The sequence below is a fragment of the Chelmon rostratus genome, chromosome 3, assembly GCF_017976325.1.
Source record: "Chelmon rostratus isolate fCheRos1 chromosome 3, fCheRos1.pri, whole genome shotgun sequence".
Classification (NCBI taxonomy): domain Eukaryota; kingdom Metazoa; phylum Chordata; class Actinopteri; order Chaetodontiformes; family Chaetodontidae; genus Chelmon; species Chelmon rostratus.
Genome location: NC_055660.1, coordinates 19,016,316 through 19,036,704, shown reverse-complemented (window position 1 = coordinate 19,036,704; position 20,389 = coordinate 19,016,316). Strand labels below are relative to the sequence as shown.

The 20,389-nt window shown below is 42.6% G+C and overlaps 1 protein-coding gene across 2 annotated transcripts in view; it reads left to right on the top strand.

The window, feature by feature from the left end:
• Positions 1–20,214, top strand: part of pkn1a (protein kinase N1a) — a 49,107-nt gene extending 28,893 nt beyond the window's left edge. Inside the window, exons 1-23 of one of the 2 annotated variants that reach the window (XM_041933143.1) lie at positions 558–691; positions 1,504–1,698; positions 2,904–3,009; positions 3,905–4,053; positions 4,565–4,685; positions 8,291–8,436; positions 9,138–9,351; positions 10,017–10,211; positions 10,775–10,884; positions 11,003–11,146; positions 11,448–11,523; positions 12,108–12,243; positions 12,578–12,662; positions 13,387–13,466; positions 14,034–14,109; positions 14,587–14,678; positions 15,025–15,201; positions 16,263–16,325; positions 16,731–16,807; positions 16,940–17,082; positions 17,703–17,810; positions 18,032–18,112; positions 18,446–20,214. In XM_041933143.1, coding sequence (XP_041789077.1) covers positions 650–691; positions 1,504–1,698; positions 2,904–3,009; positions 3,905–4,053; positions 4,565–4,685; positions 8,291–8,436; positions 9,138–9,351; positions 10,017–10,211; positions 10,775–10,884; positions 11,003–11,146; positions 11,448–11,523; positions 12,108–12,243; positions 12,578–12,662; positions 13,387–13,466; positions 14,034–14,109; positions 14,587–14,678; positions 15,025–15,201; positions 16,263–16,325; positions 16,731–16,807; positions 16,940–17,082; positions 17,703–17,810; positions 18,032–18,112; positions 18,446–18,649 — 2,820 coding nt within the window. In that variant the 5' untranslated portion in view covers positions 558–649 and the 3' untranslated portion in view covers positions 18,650–20,214. Of the gene's footprint in view, positions 1–557; positions 692–1,503; positions 1,699–2,903; positions 3,010–3,904; positions 4,054–4,564; positions 4,686–8,290; positions 8,437–9,137; positions 9,352–10,016; positions 10,212–10,774; positions 10,885–11,002; positions 11,147–11,447; positions 11,524–12,107; positions 12,244–12,577; positions 12,663–13,386; positions 13,467–14,033; positions 14,110–14,586; positions 14,679–15,024; positions 15,202–16,262; positions 16,326–16,730; positions 16,808–16,939; positions 17,083–17,702; positions 17,811–18,031; positions 18,113–18,445 lie in introns of those variants that run through there. The other variant, XM_041933144.1, reaches the window with a different exon arrangement.
• The last annotated feature ends 175 nt before the right edge of the window (positions 20,215–20,389 follow it).

Below are 20,389 nucleotides of genomic sequence, written 5' to 3'. Positions count from 1 at the left end.
TAGAGATGTTATGATATTTTCAGATGAGGCTGTGACTGTGTCCCATAGTGTTTCTATAGGAGAGGTGGAATCACCTCTGGGGGTTTGTAGAATGCAGACATACGTCCCACTCTCACTCTCTGGCTTTGATCCAGTACCTAGAAAATGCATCCTTCCCCTTTTTTCCACCCTCAAGATTATATCACTGACCTAAGTGAGAGAAAAAGAAAAAGCTGTTGCAAATTCACTTCAGGCCAGATCTGATTATTGCACGTTAGCAGCTGAGGAAGTCCTGACATCATACAGGTCTACGGCCACGGATCCAGGAGTGACTTACTAAAAGTTTGAGAGGGACGACGTGTTCTTGATGTATAGAGTCTCTGTCCCTCTTTTCACTGTCTCACTCTCCACTGACAGCAGCAAAATGGCAGAGGAAACAGGAAAGGCCTGAGCAGCTTGGTGTCGGGACGGATATCCTCTTTCGGAGGCGTTCCCCCTTCTCCCTCACTTAACTCTCCCTCTCCCTCTCTTTATCTCTTTTTATCCCCCCCCCACGCCCAACCCATTTTCGTCTCGGTGTGACATTAACTGTTTGGCTAAGCTCGGATGTACACTTAAGATTTTTGTTCATTCTCTGCTTTTTGGGGGGTTCATCACATCTGAGTGAACTATGTGTTGGCATGGTGACGAGGAGGATGAGGACAGTTCAGAGGTGACATGTTGTTGTCTTGTTGATTTGTGTGTTGCTGTAATAGTGGCAGTGATTTCTAGAAATTTGACACTGTCTCTCTCCTGCTGTCTTCTTGATTGTGTGCCGGGGTTGTTGAGTCTCCAGATCTCATTGTGTTGTGTTGCAAATTACAGCTCTGGTAGAAGTAATTTTTGAAAAGACACAGGAAGTGAGTGGAAACTTCAGCAGGAGCGGAGCCCACTTGTTTACCGGTGCCAAAGCGTGTACTGATATTTTACATTTAAGTTAAAATGTTTATGGCATCACCCAGTAGTCAAGAACGGGTTCATGAGAAACGGCTGAAAGAGGACAATGGCCAACACGGGTCATGGGACAGATTGTAATTCACTTTGATGTGTAATGTCCTGAATGGAGTCACCCTAAAGCTCCTCTTGTAAGCAGGTTGGACATTGGAGATTTGTTTTGAAGTAGTATAAACACTAGCTGAACAACATTTTTGTCATTCCACACCGCTCCTCCATCTCTTTCCCATTCTTCTGCTTCCTTTTCTAGTATTTTCATTTTCAGTCAACTTTGCCCTTTTTTCCTCTACCATGACTGTCATATCTCCCTCTCCTTCTCTTTCCTCCCATTACTGCCTTATCCTGCTCACCATCACTTCCTCTTCTGTCTACCTCACTCTCAACACCTCCTCTTGCCAGACTATGTTGTAAATCAAAAGACAAAGATTTTATTTTTTGAGCGCAACCACACTGCCTAACTTCTTTATCCTTTGTCCTCTATTTGCCTTGTTTTTCCCTTTTCCCACTCTGCCTTTCTGCGGACCCGTCTAGAGTGACCCAGGTGGGCTTTCGGTTCTGGAGCAGCTCGGTCTGGACCAGAACTCAGATTTCTCCGACTCCAGTGTGCAGCAGCTTCTGGACGAGCAGCGCGAAAGGATCCGCAGAGAGATACGTAAGGAGCTGAAAATCAAGGAGGGAGCTGAGAACCTACGCAGGGCGACGACTGACAAGAGGAACGCTCAGCAGGTCAGCCACAGTTACGCTTAGATCCTCTCAAAGCCTTCCTCTGCCAGGACTCTCCAGCTAGTTTACATGTCATACCAATCAAATAGAGCTTTTAAAAAGGTTTCTAATTGGTAATGGATGATCTGCAAGCCAAGAAACGGTCAGACAGACATCACTTTGTGATTCAGTCACAGACCATTTCACCAAAACCTGGGCAGATTTGCTGGTACTGCACTTTAGTTCTTATCCAGTGGGTACTTTCTAAAGAATCTGGCACTTTTTTTAAAGCCTCATGTGGCCGATGTTTTGACAGTTTATTTACCTAGAATGGGCTCACTGCGCACACATTTGCACATTGTGAGGCAGGGGAGGAATGCTGCACAGGCTCACAACTTTACTTCCCCGAGCTGCCAGTGCAGCTGCTGGGCACCAGTTACTACAAGTGACCAGCAATACATGAGCAGTTGAAGGGTTAAACACTTGGTTCGTGAGCATTTGTCAGAATTAAGGGAAGAATGAGTCTTTAAAACAAGTGCGTTCAATAGTTTGCACATTCAACCCCTGTTGGAGACAGGGACCTCAATACCCAACTCCATTAAAATATCCTCATCTGCTTTGGACAAGCTGTCTACACCTTGCATTCCTTTGTATGCTTTAGATATTCATGTCATTGTCAGCCTAATGACAGCATGTCCCCAAAGATGAAGATTCAAATTTTTGGTGATACGAAAGTCGATTTTTTTGCAGAAAAGGAACATAATGGCAACCTACGTTATTTTTATTATTCCTGCAATGTGGTCACAACTGCAACTCTCTATAATGTATGCAAAGTACATAAATTTTAAAACAAGGCATTGTTGTCAAAATGTATTTCCCAAACACTGCCGGCAATCTGGAAACCTGAAATTTCAAGATGGAAGCAACAGCTCACTGAACATTCAGGGTGCATGACTTGATCCTTTGCTGGGATCTTCTATAGGCAGAAGAACAGAACAGAATGAATCATGTTTGTTAAGCAGAATAAGACAGAAAGTCGACACCAAAAATAGTTAAACAGATTTACTGGTATATATGTGCTGAAGGTAAATGTTAAACTGCTTCTCGTGACATTCCTGTGTGTGTTAATGATGTTTATGCCCACACATTGTCCAAAGTTTCCCAATTTACTGTTTTGTAAATATGCACTGATGTTTTCACTGCTTTCTGCTGCATTTCCTTGCCTACAGGTGGACAGCCAGCTGCGCTCCTCTAACCGCAGGCTGGACAACCTGCATGCTCAGCTGCAGGAACTGGATGCTCACATTGTGGTGAAAGGAGGAGAGGAGAACAAAGGTACGTATGTGAAAAACTGTCCCCTGGTGGCAAATCTACCCGGTCCTCTGTTTCTTTTTGCATCTGATAGAAGCAAGAAAGTTTCAGACTAGTGAGCAGGGCTGCTTTGTGGCAATATGTAGTTTTGCATCAGTTGGTAAAGTACCTTGAGTTACTAAGTATTAAATACACAGGATACTGTTCATTTTGCAATATTTGGCTCAGGTGGGTTCCATTCAGATTCATGTGTGCCCATGGCAATGAGATTAATCCAAAAGTCACAACACATTAGAGAGAACTTAATTTAGCTACTGCAAAGTTTAGCATTACAAACACCATGACCAAACCAAGCTATTATATGAAAGTCAGTTATCATATGTTAGGGCAACAAATCTCCACCTGATGCTTCCACCTGTTTCTACTGTGTCCAGGTTTTTTGGTGCTATTAAATAAATGAGACATTCTCTGCTTGAGCATAAAGTTTATCTAAATTGTCAACCAATCATGGCAGCTAATAAGCACACAAATATCTGTTAAGTAATTTTAATCCAAACATTTTAAACATTCTTTATAGTGATCCTTCCTAGCTCATTCTTGGGAAATGGGGCCTGTGGAGAAATAATATTTCTTGATGATTCGTCTTCTTCTTCTACATCTGGGTGGGACACCATGTAGAGAAGCTGAAACCCGTTGCCTCGTGGATCTCTAATGGTTTGGACAATAGTGGCAGAGTCATCAGATCTCTTCCCATAATATTAACTTTGTTCATTCTGCTGCAGAAATTCTGAAAAAAACAGAGTGCAACTATTAGTTGACATTACACAAAATTCCTCTGAGAGGAATTTTGCCGTGCCCCACTTGAACCCTCGTCTTGTTGCTTTTTATATCATCTCCAACCTTTTCCTTCCCTCCACAGATGAGTGTCCTCACTCTCCTGGGGCAGAGAGTCGTACGTCAGCTCACAAGGAACGCATCGCTGCCCTGGAGAGACAGCTCAACATCGAGCTCAAAGTCAAACAGGGAGTTGAAAACATGATCCCCATCTACTCTAATGGATCCACAAAGGTACAGAACGCTGAATCAATCCGTGCACACACATTCACACAATTAAACTTGGCTCAAGAGAACAATGTACTTTACTGAGCAGATGACGACACATATGCACATAATAAACATGAGGGTGATGTAAAGAGCATTTTGTAGGGTATGGTGCACATCACACCCCTCCCCCAGCTGCCTGATAACTGCCAGTGTGTGTCACTGTTTACCATGAGCCATAACCTTGCAATCTGCTGATTCAGATGATGATCTCTAAATGTGTATGACCTGAGACACACATTCCCCTGTGCACACACCTCCAAATTTCCTCCCCCCTTTTTTATGGAGCATCTTTCACCTTGCTATTAACCTTTCTCTCATACGTCCACTTCCCTTGTTGCTTCACTGCTTAAATACCTTAGAATGCAAATTTAACACCCCCCAACGGAAAGGAAAAAGGGTATTCCAGAATCATATAATTTACCTTCCTGCTTCTCGTTTTGTGATTTGCTCCCTTTTTTGTCCCTGCTCCAATTAGGATAAGAAGATGCTGCAGACGGCCCAGCAGATGCTGCAGGACAGTAAAACCAAAATTGACATTATCCGCATGCAAATCCGCAAGGCTGTGCAGGCCACTGAGCACAATGATGACACACAGGGTAAGTTTGATTGGATGGCGAAATGAGTGATGCTAAGTACTTAGGTTGTAATGTTGTCCCTGTAGTGCATAACACACTTGTGGTCATGGTTTGGAAGCTCCATATGCCACTAAATTAGGTTTTTGATCAATAAATCTGTTACTCACCTTGGTGGCTGGAAAATTTCGGATATGATAACATTTAAGTTTGGCTGATAGTTCAATATTTTGTTGTACTGTGAAAGGTTAGCGCTCTTGGACTTTAGGTTCTGAGCCCAGCAACTGAGATAAATAGTCCCATAACGTATTCAAAATTCCCTGCAAACTGTCACAATACTGTATTCACTGTATCCTGTATATACAACATGAAGTGACATACCCTGGCTAAAAATACATAGGATTTTGACCAACATGCTATAATTACTCCTAGCATCAACATTAATAGTTCACGTGTTAGAGGAAAATGAGCTCAACTGTTCATTTCAGGCGCTGCCTGTGGTGGCAGATGCTCCCAGGTATCACACTGTTTGCGTTATGACAATGGTCATCTGGCACTGACAGGATGCTTTGGCTGGGTCCTTTCATCTCTCTGTCTTCATGTGATCTGCGGCCGTGCTTTCTTTTTTTCTCTGCGTGTCATACAATCTGTCTCTAGAGCAGCTGCAGACAGCAGACGCACGGCAGCACAAACAGATCAATACAGAGCCGGCTCAGTGTTCTCACATCTCTCCACCTTAGTTTTGTGGGGAAAATGATGAAGAGGACGGCTAGGTTTGATGCTGTGTGTTTATTTCATGGTCCACCTGGCACATTACCACAGTCAATCAAATTCACACACAGACGCACAAAAAATGTCTAACCCTCCAACAAAAGGACCGGTAGATGAAAAATCTTTTTATACACACACACACACACACACACACACACAGTATTAATTTGCTGTGTGTAGACGCAGAGCAAAAACATTGTCTGGGCAGAATGTTGCATGTATTAAAGGTGCAGAAGTGCGATCATGCACCACAAGATACAAACAAACAAACAAAAGCGATGTCCCATTCACTTTCTCTTCTTTGTGACATACACTCACTCACATTATACGTTGTGGCAGACTGATCAATGCCATTTCAGTGCAGGTGAATGAGTTTCTGTGGTGCAGTGAGTGCTGCGGATCATTATGGCCCCTCTGCTGTGAAAACAGGCTGATTGATTACGGTCACAAGAGGTGGATGGTTTGGTAAAATGCAGCAGGGGAGCAGACAGAGAGCAGTGGGAGGGGCTAGAAGTAAAAACAAAAACAGATTTTAAAGTTGGTATATTCCCTTTGGGGCCATCTATTTCTTTTTGCTCATGCCAGACCGAGGCAGGCTGATGGCTACCAGGAAAGTGGCTGTCTTTTAAGGCAATGAAGATGGTGGCCATTTGGAAGGATGATTTAGGGCCTTTTAAAGGGTTGTCCTTTATCTCTCTGTGTCCTTAATGTGGAAAACCTACGGAGTTTTTAATGATCTCACGTGCCCTGCGATGCTGCAGCATGATAAAAATAGTATTGTAGATTTTAATGACCAGACTGAGCAGCATTCAAGTCTTGTTACAGGTCTTGGGGGGGCACTAAAAAAAGGTTCTATAAGAGGGAGTTTTGTGAGGGGCAATAAATTGCCTCAAGTGATCTCACTTGAGTCAGCCTCAGCTAAAGGTTAGAAAATGAAAAAACAATGTGAAGGTGTGGAGTTAAAATGATGTGACTTTACCAGACATCTGTAGCCTCATCTCTGCTTCAGGCTAGTGGCTCGAGGCTACATTAGCTGCTACTCGCATCGCCCTTTCTGCACTTTCTCTGTACGTATTTTATTGCCTGTAATGGTAACCTCAATATAACTCTTAAATTGTCTTCTTTAGTGCATAGTCTCTGGATCTGTCTCAGCTATTCTGTCTCCCTCCTTTAAAACATGCACACAGACACTGGGGTTGTGTGTATAGTGTACACAGACAGACAGTCTCCAGGCACCACACCCGGTGGAGAGGTCATCTAGCAGGGTCTGGGCTCCAGGCAGAACACCTTATTAGGAGATAAAAGCATCCACATCCATTTCCACCCCTACCTCCCTCTTTTCCTTTCTTTCTCCTCTGTGTCATGCAGCATTTGAACTGCTCATAAGTCATAAAAATCATTTTAATCACTCGGCTGTGTCCTTGTGTCCTCCTTTGTCTCTAACCTGACATTTGAAAGTCAAATACACCCTTTTTGAATGCTATTTATCCTGTTGTGCTTTTCCTTATCTCGCGCCTCCTCTCTTCTTGCCATATCTGTGTGTGCTCCTTTGTGTCTATTGCTCACTGTGAGAGGCTGCTACTGAGCCATTAACCTAACCACTTAGCTGTAATTGTGCTTCATGGGTGCTACTCCGACCCCATGTCTGTTTTCCTCAGTGACGGAGCTTGAGTATGTTTTTACCTTTTTGACTGATAGCACTGCATCTAATTTACTGCTGTAATCTAGCTACCGTTACCAGGTCTTTCCATTTAAGGGGTGAAACAACCAGTTGTCAGTGTTTCATCAGAGACATTTTGAAGTGGGCGTGACTGGAAATATGACGGTATATATGATACAAATTTCTTCAGTTTTAGCCCTTTTTGTTGTCAGTATACGATTTGTTTTAAAGTTCTTCATATAATGTCTCCACAGACCTCCTAAATCATATTGTCTTAATCAGTTGATATATTTGTATTGATGGCAGGGTTTTTCTATAAGCTTTATCACATCGTGATCTAACAGACAGGAAATATCAACAACAAGCTATTAGTACTATAAAATCCTATGAAATCTTATTCATAAAAAAACAAAAACATATTTAAATAAGTATTTGAGATATCACTCATTTGTTTGTTTTCCCTTTGGCTTAAAAATCTTGTAACTTATTGTCTGTGTAATTTAATTTAAATCTCACTGAAAAATTCATCACAAAAAAGGAAATGAGGGTTTTTGACCGCTCTGTTTGCTTTTAAATATTGGAGCAAGAACGTCAGTCACAAACTGTGCAGTAACATCCCAAAATCCTAGCTGCACATTGATAAGATCGTACAAATGCATCCACAACATACATAGCACATGAAGTAACATTTGAGCCCCCCAGTTTGTGTCTGTGTTGAGCCATCTTCCTAATGGAGGGATAATGAGGGTTTCTCTGATGCTATCTAGTATGAAGGGTCCATTTGAATAACCACACAGACAGTTTCAGTGAGTTTGCATAAAATCTGTGATGCACTGTTTGCTTTTAAAGATGGTAGTGAGAAAGTCATTTGGACATAATAACATTGTTTACTGGGAAACACTCACAGGCTACTCACCTCCCTCCAGGCGCTGCTAATGTTTTCTTTGTCTGACTCTTGTGTAATGCATGACGTGCATTAAGGCATTAACCTAACTTAGTATGCCCAGGGGAGTTCCCTGTAACGCACTGCTGCCAAAACAAAAGACTGCAGCCTCAAAGTACACCTGCTAAGAATTTAACTGAATAAAAGTTGCACGTGCGATTAAAGCAGCTTTGTTAGGCATTACATCCTTTGTGGCTTTGTGTGAAATCGTCTACTGTGATGTTGTAATGTCATTTATCTGTCTTAACACTGCAGGTAACCAGGACCTCTGCGGGGTGGAGCTGCGTATTGAAGAGCTGAGACATCACTACAGGGTGGAACATGCTGTCGCTGAGGGTGCAAAAAATGTGCTCAGGCTCCTGGGCGCCAGCAAGGTCCAGGACAAGAAGGCCCTGTCTGAGGTCAGACTGGACACACACACACTGCTACAGCAAACCTTTCCTCAGACTCACATTTTCTCAGTGCAAAGTTGTGAGTCACTTGTAACTCCTAAAGCGTTCTGGGTTTTTTTTCACCTTTTACGGGTCACAGTTTTTACAGCATCAGGACATTTTCAGGTGTCTCAACACGATAAGCTTTGATAAGAAAATACTAAAAGCAATGTACCCCCACAAAGCAATTTTCTCTCAAGTCACATATTTCACAGAGCAGCTTCAATTACTGTACACTGTCTTGTCAAAATGGAATTTGAGACCCGTCTTCACAACAGCAGCTAGCATGTTAGCATTGGGAGATTTTGGCTGCACTTTCTCTGCCGTTTTTGTGTGACTAGCTCTCTATAGATTTAGTAACATATCTGCCTATCGTTGAGGAAGACTCTGTCATGGGCAATGAGTGCACAGGCAGAGTGCACGTAGGTGGACAGGCCAGTAGGCCATCCAATTAAATGACTGAATGGGCTTATTACAGGCCTGTGACAGCCATAGATGTGGGATTTTTTTCCTTTTTTGTTAGACCATTTGATTTATTGGTTGCTGTTGGCATGTAAAGAGAGTTTCAACAAACATAACAAACAATGCTTAAGATGTCCAACTCACAATGTAAGCAGTCATCCAGTGGATGTAAATGTGTATTAAAGCTGCTCTGTGCCCATGTTGTGTAGGCACAGTCTCGTCTGAGCGAGGCGTCTCAGCGGTTAGACCTGCTGAGGGACTCTCTGGACCAGCGTCTGGCAGAGCTGCCAGAGGACCATCCCAAAGCCAGCGTCATCAAAGAGGAACTAGTCCTTGCCTCCTCACCTGCCTTCAGCTCTCGCCATGGCGCCCCCTACCTCCACAACCAGTACAGCACCCTCAACAAGCCCTCACCTCTCACTGGTACGCAATATAAAACAAAGCTCTGCAGGCCAAAGTCATGATAGATGCGCACTGACTCAAACACAGACACAGTCACAAACTGTGCGATAACATCCCAAAATCCTAACTGAACACAGATAAGTACAAATGCATTCACAACATACATAGCACATAAAGTAACATTGGACCCCCCCAGTTAGTGTCTGTGCATAGCCATCTTCCTAATGGAGGGATAATGAGGGTTTCTCTGATGCTATTTGGTATGAAGAGACCTTTTGAATAACCACACAGACATTTTTAGTGAGTTTGCATAAAATCTGTGATGCTTGTGATGATTTTGTATCGGTGACACTAGAGCTACACAAGTAATTTGTAGTGACAAAACACTGCAGTAGTAAGTACAGGTCTTTTTCATGTCAAAGGATGAATACTGAACGTACAATGAGCATTTTGGGTCTTTCTGTGCCAATGTGGTTATTTTGTGTTGAAACTTTAAAAAAAAATGTGTGCTGCACCCACATTCGCATTTTTCGGGCTGATACAGATATTAGGGAGGAAAGAATTCTAATTATCAGTCTATCGGCCAGTATATAACCTTTATTTTTTTGCAATCACTCAAGTGTGGTTATCAAAGCAGCCAGCAATGTTGTTGATCGTACCTGACTTGTTTTTTCCTCTGTCTTCAGGTACCTTACAGGTGCAGCTGCTGGGCTGTGTGGGGTTGTTGGAGGTGGTACCAGGTCGCAATAAAGGGACAGCTGTCATGCTGCCCTGCTACAGCCCTGGAGACACTAGGTCCTTCATGAGAGGCAGCAAGGGACTCTACGGCAGGAGCGGCTCAGTCAGCGGGAAGACACCCAGCAAGGCAGATGAGCTCTCCTGTAAGTGGTTGTGTGTGTGTGTGTGTGCGTGTGTGTGTGTGTGTAGGGCCTGGTTTTATCTGAAATGTTCAGTATTGTGTCCTTCTTAAGAACATTTTGTGCTGCTAATAATGTGCTACTTATGTTAAAAACATTGCACCCTTTTAAGTGCTTCATTTGGTTTAAGATGACATATGTGATTTTTTCCATCACAGAGTGCTTTTAGCACAATGTAGCAAATCTGTATTAAGTAACATTAACTTACTGTCACCATCACTTTAGGTTGGTGCGGGTGGGCTGTGTAGGTCAAACATAATAGCACAGCAACATCAGCTAATTTGACAGAATTAGTATATCCTGAGTAGGCAATTCACAACCAGCTTTTTTCAACGCTGTGCACTTTGTAGTGTCTCAGAGGAAATTAATGACGATCATTAATCAATACTTTAATTGTTTTATTGTAGTGTGAGCAATCAGTAACTTTCATTTTTTATAGTGGTCAGGGCTAAAGTGGCAGTTACTGTATAGGAATGTCACCTATGGAGGGGATATAATTCGCTGATTGTGTGTGTGTGTGTGCGCAGCTGAGGTGAGCACAGTCCTGAAGCTGGATAACACAGTGGTGGGCCAGACAGCTTGGAGGACTGTGGGAGAACAGGCATGGGACCAGACTTTCACTGTGGAGCTGGAAAGGGTCAGTATATACTGCATACACTACACACATAAGTGCATATCGTTTGTTTAAGTATCCATTAAGTAAAGTCAGGCTGCTGCTTCTTTACTACCATTGTGTGTTTGTGTGTGTGTTTTAGTCGAGGGAGATGGAGATTGCTGTTTACTGGAAGGACTACCGCTCGTTGTGTGCTCTGAAGTACGTGAAGCTGGAGGAGTTCTTGGACAACCAGAAACACAGAGTTCAGCTGGAGCTGGAGCCTCAAGGCCTGCTGCTGGCTGAGGTACACACACATTAAAATCCTGCAGCCAAAACAATGGGAAAAGGGACAGCCACTCATGAAGCAGTGACATTCTCATACATTCATGACACCAGTGTATGCAAGTGTTATAAATACACAAAGATATTTAAATGTACGCACGTACACCTGCCCACACAAGACACACACAAGCTGCCACATGCACCTGTGCTGAAAAAGACTACTTTGATATGTCATGCTTGAAATGTTCAGTTGTCTGAAAATGTGGCTGTGGTGTTTTTATGTTTCGTGTGTGTGTGTGTGTGTGTGTGTGTGTCTGTTCCAGGTGACCTTCTTCAACCCAGTCATTGAGAGAGTTCCTCGCCTGCAGAGGCAGAAGAAGGTGTTTTCTAAGCAGCAAGGTGAGGGAGAGGTGAAGCAGACAGGAAACATAGAGCAATATGCTGATCTTGGAGATCTCTGCAGGCTTTTATCTTAATGAGAAAATGAACATAACCAAAAGGGAAGAAACAAAGCTGGTTTCATTTAGGTCACAGCACCATCTAGTGGTGAATAAGTAATGTTTCCTCTTGATGATGACAGCTTTTTTTATGTACCACTTACCTAAACAATGATATAAAGTAGAAAGGATAAGAAATTAAGCAGAAAAAAATACACTGTCACTGTATGTTGTTTTGTTTTTTCCTTGTAACAGGTTTCCCCATTTTCAGATTGGTATTCCCAGAAAAGCAATAAATACAAAATGACATTTTTATGACATTTTTATGTAATGAAACTTCTTCATTAGTCAGAGAAAGTCAGGATTTTTTTTTTTTTAATGAGAGAAGAGGGGGGATTTGAGACTGAACAGTAAATACGTAAACGTACAAAAGAAGAGACTGTATTGATGGAAAATTAAAACTTTCAGTGTGAGAGATTGATGATGATCTGCTCTGTGAGACATGTAACAGTGTGTGTGTGCGTGTGCATGTGTGTGTGCTTCCAGGCAAGGCATTCCTGCGGGCTCGTCAGATGAACGTGGATATCGGGACATGGGTGAGGCTACTTCGAAACGCCATTCCCACCGTCAACAACTCAGGAACCTACAGTCCCAACGCGCACAGCCTAACACTCAACTCTGGGTGAGACAGACACACAGCCAACACACTCACACATAAGCACACACAAGCTCCACTTGATTGTACTGGAGAAACACACCCAGGAGCCTGAGCACATTTTTTGCGCCCTCAGCCACACGCATCTTCGTGTGATGTTTGATAGCCGTCAGTCAGACCTTGCTATCAAACTCAGTGGCATTCCCGGAACCTTTTTCCTTGTGTTTCCTGGCAAAGAATGAAGCATGTGATGCTTCCTCTGCCCCACGTCTAACAGCCCTTTTGTGTTTGTCTCCGTTCATTTGTCTGTCCTGCATCACCGTGCCGGTGTGTTTGTTTGTGTCTGTGTGATTTTTTTCAGGGAGGTCTCAGTGGAGAAGTTGAGTCTGGACAGCGACTCGCCGATAAGAGGCGATTACAAGAGAGACGTGGACACACACACCCCGGTGAGACAGACAGGAAGAGAGGAAGCCCAGGAAATGGGCTGGAGTGTGTGTTTGGGGGGGGGCGGAGTTTGGTCTCCTGTAACTACCAGTTTTCCGCTCGCAAATTGTGTTCATCATTCAACATTTAGGTTGTACCTTTAAAGTTTTCTTGAAGCTCCCATATATCCGAGTTATTGCTAAATTATGCAGAAGTGCCTGAAAACAAGTCAAGTCAGTTTTAAATTTAATAGATATAGGTTTATAATGTCAATTTTCAGTATCTTTAATGACCAGCCTACAGTGATACAGCTCTTTTGCGTTGTCTGATAACAATGAAGAGTATACAGGAGGAAAACTAGCTTTTTTTTAATATTGATTTATTTTCATCTCCCTCTCAAGCTCTGTAGGCCTATAATGAATCCATACTGAAGAGGGAGCCTTGATCAATCGTTTCACAGCACTGCAGATACAGTTGACATGACCACAGCGTATATAGAGCAGGTGATTTGTGTGATTTGAAAGGATTGTTGTACACTTGATCGCAGTGACTCCAAAAACTGAGCAACACCCCACGTGGGTCTATATTATGTTTAAAATCCAGAGCAGGGACAAGAAGTGAATCGAACCCACTGGAAGACCGAAAACCACAAGTCTGTCTGTTATCTTCCATCCTGCGTCCTCTCATCTCGCGGTCTCTGCATGTCTCTTTTCCTTTATGCCTCTTTCCTCGCATGTTTCCCATCAGGACCGACTGCCAGTCATCGAGCCCTTCTCCCCCCCAGACCTCACCCCTGAGTGCCCTGTCCGATCCCCGTCTGTCAGCAGGTACACACACATGCACACACACAGACAAACACTGCATCTGTATACATTTATTTATTTTTTACCTTGTCTACATCATATTTTTGGATGTAATTTCTACAATACCATCCTGTAGTCTCATCCTGTTTTTCTTCTATATTGTTTTATAATAGGCCTTTTCTTCAGCAAAGACGTTTTGACTTGTGACTGTAGGAAACGCACAAGTGCAAATATTAAAATCAATGATGGCTGAATTCCATTTAGCTGCTTCACTTTCAGAGTCCTGGTGTTGTTCATGCTGGCTCACTGTCACGCTGTCATGACTGTCAGGACACTTGAAAACAACAGAGCCATCTTTAAAGTTATTACTAACCCTGGGCTTTTCCTACTATGACAAGTCAACATGTGTGCTGTGAAAAGGACCGACCATTAGCATGAGAGTATTACATTTGAAAGTGCACACCCACTTTCCACGTCTTCCAGGACAAATGATGCTGTTCTGAGCATATGTATGATTTTATTGTGTTATTTTTTTATATTTTGGTATCCACTACAAACGTTCCTGCTGACTGTGTGTTCCTGTCTCTCCAGTAAGCAGAGGAAAGGTCCTCTGTCCCTCCAGGACTTTAGACTGATCGCTGTGTTGGGCAGGGGACACTTTGGGAAGGTACAGTTTGGCGAATTGTCCGTTTTGTTTATATTGAATAATGTAATTTACCTTGAAATACATAAGAATTGGTGCAAAAAAGTTTCCTTGTCAGGCCAGTGACAACACAAAGAACAAAGAAGGGGGATTCTTGACTTTGGTTTATTCAATATGTGCACAAATTTCAGCACTTAATGTTCAAGAAACTCAAAAAGACTTGGACTGGATTGGCAGCTCTGCTGGGTTACAGTGTGTTCCTCAGGCAGCATCAAGAGGTTTATGCTGATGTAGTTCCAGAAATAAGGAAAAAACACAAAGTGAGCTCAACTAGTGGGTTTAAATCATGTATTTTATTATCTTACTGATAAGAAAGTTTTGTTTTCCCTTCATGAAACCTATAATCATGCATATCTGGAAGCCTTCTGTCCACTAATACAGCTTTTGCTCATTTTTGAGAGTGAAACCAACAGAGCTGTTGCTGCATGTGCCTGTCTGCAGGTGTTGCTGTCAGAATACAAGAAGACGGGCACAATGTACGCCATCAAAGCCCTGAAGAAGGGAGATATCATAGCTCGGGATGAGGTGGAAAGGTGTGTGTTGATGCTGTTTATTACATGCCGTGTTCCTGTGTTTGTGTGTGCTCTGTTTTAGCCTGGATCTTTGAGCTCCAATCATACACTCACAGTATTTAGTGCTGTGCCTTGAATCACCATGATTACAGATCATCTGTGGGATGACTGCGGGTGTCTCATCGACCAAAATAAACACTGTCTAATTATGTGTAAATGTCTCATTTTCCCCTCTCCTCTGCTCAATTCTTGATTTTTCTCTCATATTCTGCATCGCCCTGTCTTTCTCTGCTCTCCACCTCCCCCTTCACATTCCCACACTACCCATTCTCCTCCTCTCCACCTTATTCCCTCCTTCCACCTGCAGTCTAATGTGCGAGAAGCGCATCTTTGAGATTGTCAACATGTCGCACCATCCCTTCCTGGTCAACCTGTTTGCGTGCTTCCAGACTCCGGAGCACGTGTGTTTTGTTATGGAGTACACAGCAGGAGGTGACCTGATGATGCACATCCACACAGACGTCTTCACAGAGCCACGAGCCGTGTGCGTAACATCTGTTTGTGTTTGAGAAAGAGGAAATGCTAAGTAGACTTTTTTAGAAATTATTTGATCGTTTGTTTGTGTGATAAGTGAGTCTGTATACACACACAAATTAAGGCTCCCACACAAGTCTGTAAAGTGCTGATAGTAGAAAGCTGAATCTTTTTCAGGGCTTGTGAAGTCTGTACTTCAAGATTTAAAGTAATTTATAAACTTCCACTTCTCATAAATGCACATTTTATGTAGTTGGAGCTCCAGTAAGTCCCACCATTATGGTCATTTTGGAGGCAGTGATTAAAGGATAGGACTACAGTTTTTTAAAGTCTGTCTTAAAATGATACCCAGATGTATACTGAAAGCATTCTTTGTTGGTGTAATAGTTCCTCCTGTCCACACTGGCTGTAAAAAGCATTAGACAATTTTCATTACAGACATTTTGACTTGTAATAACAGGAGAAGCGCGGGTGGAATTCATACCATTAATGTCAAAATGTCTGCCGTGAAAAGAGCCCATTTAATTTAAGTGATGAAGGGGCAAAATCCACAGTCCTCTTCTCGTTCAAAAAAATCATTCCACAGATGAACCAAGGCTAATATGAGGCTTCAGCAATTCTACAAATAAAGTAGCTGTTTATTAGTCTTTTTAGAATGAAATTCCCTGTTTCTTTGCTAAGTTGCAGTGAGCAGAAACAAAGAGCATGTTTGGCACTAAAAAGACTTTTTGTTCTCAGTGTATGTTGTTTTAACTTGAAAAGTTGAGGACCAACTTCAGGAAGTTGAACTGCATTGTACTAAGAGGTGTTAATATATAATATTTTGTTCCTCCCTTATATACACTTTATATTAAGGCACTCATATGTGTCATTAGCAGCGTGTTAGCTCTTTATTAGTAATTACAAAGCACCTATTAATGTCCTTTTCTGTCTGATCATATTCTACAACTACCAGGCTATTAACTAAGAGTTTTCTGTCAATAACCTCATAATTACTGCATATTGGTGCTACTCGTGTATTATTCCTTTTATTGAAGATTAGTAATAATGTTTTATTTGGTTTGACTATAGGTTTTATGCCGCCTGCGTAGTACTTGGCCTTCAGTTCCTCCATGACCATAAGATTGTGTACAGGTGAGTGAAACCCACACAGATCTGTTTTCTCACATGAAAAGACTAAATATGTCAACCTATCCATCCCTTTGAATTCACACAAAGTGTCTTCACATAATTGTTTTCCCATTAAATATTTATCGAGGTCTTGATTTTTAGCCTTTCTGGCAGCAGGGCTCTCTAGGTGGCAGTGTCAGTCTGGATCCACCACTTCATCAGCAACTGGATGGACTGCTGTTAGCATGTTGATGTTAGCACTGCTGTGTCTCAGTACAGGCTGACAGAGCAGCTAGCATGGCTGCAGATTCGTATCAGTCTTGTTTGTGTCTCTTTTAAACTCCCTGTGTACTCTGAGCTGTGCTTGGTGAAATACTCCAAAGAGACACTGATTTTCACCGACATCTTTTTACCGTCTGTCTCTTCCAGAGACCTCAAGCTTGACAACCTGCTGTTAGACACCGATGGTTATGTGAAGATTGCTGACTTCGGACTGTGTAAAGAAGGTGGATACTGATGCTACTGGCAGATGGTCTCATTTTATTTCTCTTGTTGCATCTAGTCCAGCCTGCCTTCTGCACTAATTTTCCTAAAAGCTTACATCATAAACAGTTTCTTCTTTCTGCCTGTGTCTGCAGGAATGGGTTTCGGGGACCGGACCAGCACTTTCTGTGGGACTCCAGAGTTTTTGGCCCCAGAGGTCCTAACAGATACATCCTACACCAGGGCAGTAGACTGGTGGGGACTTGGTGTCCTTATCTATGAAATGTTGGTGGGAGAGGTAGGCACTAATATACGCTCACATGCACAAAGCTTTTACACCCTCAATGGGGTGATAGCGGAACAAACTTAGCGTGAATACACATTATAAGCATGTTCGTTTAACATCACCTTTGTCTGATCTGTGGTGTCACACCAGAGCTTCATGTAGAGGATGAATTTGATCACTTCAGGATCTTTAAATGTTTTGAAATTTTCTAAAACAGTAAATTCAAGAAGAGATCAGACGAATAAAGGATGGAGTGACCGGGTGACTCACGGGTCTATAACTCATTCATCATGTAACTGCAGTGTCCCCAGTGTCGCTAATGTTTCCTGTTACAAGTACAGATCAACAACATCAAACCCAACACTAGCAAAAGTATGTTGATTTCATACTGATGAATGTATATGAAAATGGGACCTTAAAATTGGTAAAGATTTTAGCTTCATGTGCTGAATTCTTCAGGCCTTATTTATATTCCTACTCGCGTTTACAGAGAGAAGTGGATGTCTACAATCATGACGAATATGTTCACTGTGTTAACACGTGTGTGTGTGTGTGTGTGTGTGTGTGTGTGTGTGTGTGTGTGTGTGTGTGCGTGTGCGCGTGTGTGTGCGCGCGCGCACGCGTGTGTGTAGTCTCCATTCCCAGGGGATGATGAAGAGGAGGTGTTTGACAGCATTGTGAACGATGAAGTCCGCTACCCACGCTTCCTGTCCACTGAGGCTATTGGCATCATGAGAAGGGTAAGAAACACACACACACACACATAAAGACACACTTTGTCCCTCTCAGGCTGACTTAATCACCAATGAGCAATATGTGACAGATGCTGTGCATTCATATATCATATGGAACACTTATTATTCAGCAACAAAGTAGACAAACTGACACTTACTCGCAGTCACAGAGGTCACACACCAACACTTTCAGAATTTCTCATTCTCATGTGTGTTATCATGAGCAGCTGCTGAGGAGGAACCCAGAGAGAAGACTGGGCTCTGGTGAAAAGGATGCAGAGGAGGTGAAGAAGCAGCCATTTTTCAGAGTAAGTACACTATTTTATTTATTTATGGGGAAGAGCAATCACTCCCTTTCAGGTGTTTTTCCACAGGAGAACACACCACTTTTAAAGAAACTTTAAATAATGTGTTGGAGGGGTGCTGATCACCTGCGTCTCTTCATCTAACGGTTGTCTCTGCTTGTATTGTTCCTCCGCCTTTCAATGTATACAACCTTTTTTAATGTGAAACAGCAGCAGGAAACATTCAGTTTGCACCAGCAGTAACAGATCTGAGGTAGAGCACGTCATAATTGCAATGCAGATTCTGAATTCACCTTTTTACTATGTCTCGCCTCTCTTTCTCCCATCTCCCTCCAGAACGTGGACTGGGAGGCGTTGCTGCAGAGGAAGGTGCCCCCTCCCTTCGTCCCCTCCATTGGTGGCAAGGAAGACGTCAGCAACTTTGACGAGGAGTTCACCACTGAAGCTCCGACCCTCACGCCGCCACGTGAGCCTCGCGTGCTCTCCCGCAAAGACCAGGAAAGCTTCCGGGAATTCGACTACGTCTCTGACCTCTGCTAGTGAGCTGGGCGCCTCACAGACCTCGAGGAATGTTCGATTTTGAAGGCTTCGCAACGGTTGTGCCAGAGTGGACGGACAGTCTCTACTGACTGTCTGCTGACTGTTTGTGTACCGTTAATTACACTGTGAATGAATGCAACAGGAGGAGACCCGAGGCGATCGGTCTGTGGTTTGTGTGTCTGCAGAGTTTTAAGGGTTGAGGACTGAGAAAATAAAAGCTGGGACAGATAGCTGATGGGGTAAAATATTTTAACACAGACCAAGGACAAACAAAGCCCCCTTTCCAATCATTGTACAACACACCAGTGACTTGTGTATCTTGCAAACATTAGCCTTTAAAATGCCTCCTCCCATCCTCTTATGTGTCAGTGTAGTCACCTGTGCAGCTGTGTGAGGAGGAGCTCGCTGTCTCTCGAATTGTTGACTGTTTTGGCCTTGCTTAACGGCCTCTCATACCAATGCCTTACATTTGTACTTGTATTTGATCCACAGAAAAGCATTTTGTTTTTATTTTGTGGCCCTTTGTGTACAGCAGCAGGATGAACAATCTGATGTGCCGCAGAGATACTCTCAACTGTTCTTTAAAAAAAAAAAGAAAAGGAAAGAGGATTTAGGAGTGGAAACGGTGACATTCAGAGTGTATTTGTACTCAAAGCTTCCCCAGCAGTCATATGATGATGACCTCCAGTCATGCTGACCGATGCTATGTGAACTACGTGTTAACTACGGGGTAAAGAACCACTGTCTTACTTTTCTTTGGACTTTTACCAACTACTTTTTTAAAATTTGTGCTCCTTGGGTTTGAATGTCTGCGACAAATTGCAAATGAGTCATATTTCACGAGAGGTAACACAGTGCATTATTCAGTACTCACCACATACTTTGTTTGAATTGGGTATTTGGGTATTGATATGAACAGAGACAGCAGACACATAATCAAAACCACCAGCATAGAAGCTATGTGGCAAGCAGGCTATATCATTTTTTTAATTAGCAAAAAAAAATCTGAACACTAAGACTTGATGTAGAAGTAACAGGCACGTTCATCCAGTTATCTACATGCTGCCAGAGTTTTGTGAACATGAAGTAAGTAATTTCCCTCCAAGACAATTACATCTGACTTTAAACTGATCAGACTCTGGCTGTAACAGTTGTTTTAGCATCACCAATAGAAACTGTCCGTTTTAGTCATTTTAGGGAAACTGATATCTTAGTGATTTTGGAAAATCTGGGTGACGCCACGAGCACAACAGACCTCATTAGCCACTTTTCCACAGTAAAGCCAATTAGAGCTTGCTGCAGTGAGTGCTGCCTTAGATCCCAGCCAACAAGTTCTCTTGGCAATACGTTTCTGAATGATCAATGTCACCTGAGGGAAACAGAATGTTGGAAAATGTGAGCCAGTGGTATAAACCTTGATAGCAGTCGAGCATTTCTGAGTACAGGAAAGGTTTGTTGTGAAGTTCTGTGTATGACGGTGTGGATTTTACTTATCTTGTGTATGACAATACAAAACCATGTGAGAGTATGAGATGACTTATTTTATAAAGAAAACCTGGAGTGAGTATGATGTCTGCGTATTGTTGTTATGGAAGTGTTCAACCAAACCAGCAAAGGGTCAAGTACAGATACCAGAAAGAAAAGTACAAGTAAAGGTTTGAAGAGCAGCACGATGAATGAATGAGTCGGGATCTGAACTGGTCACTGACCTGTTCTTGATTTAACTTTGGTTTGTGATAA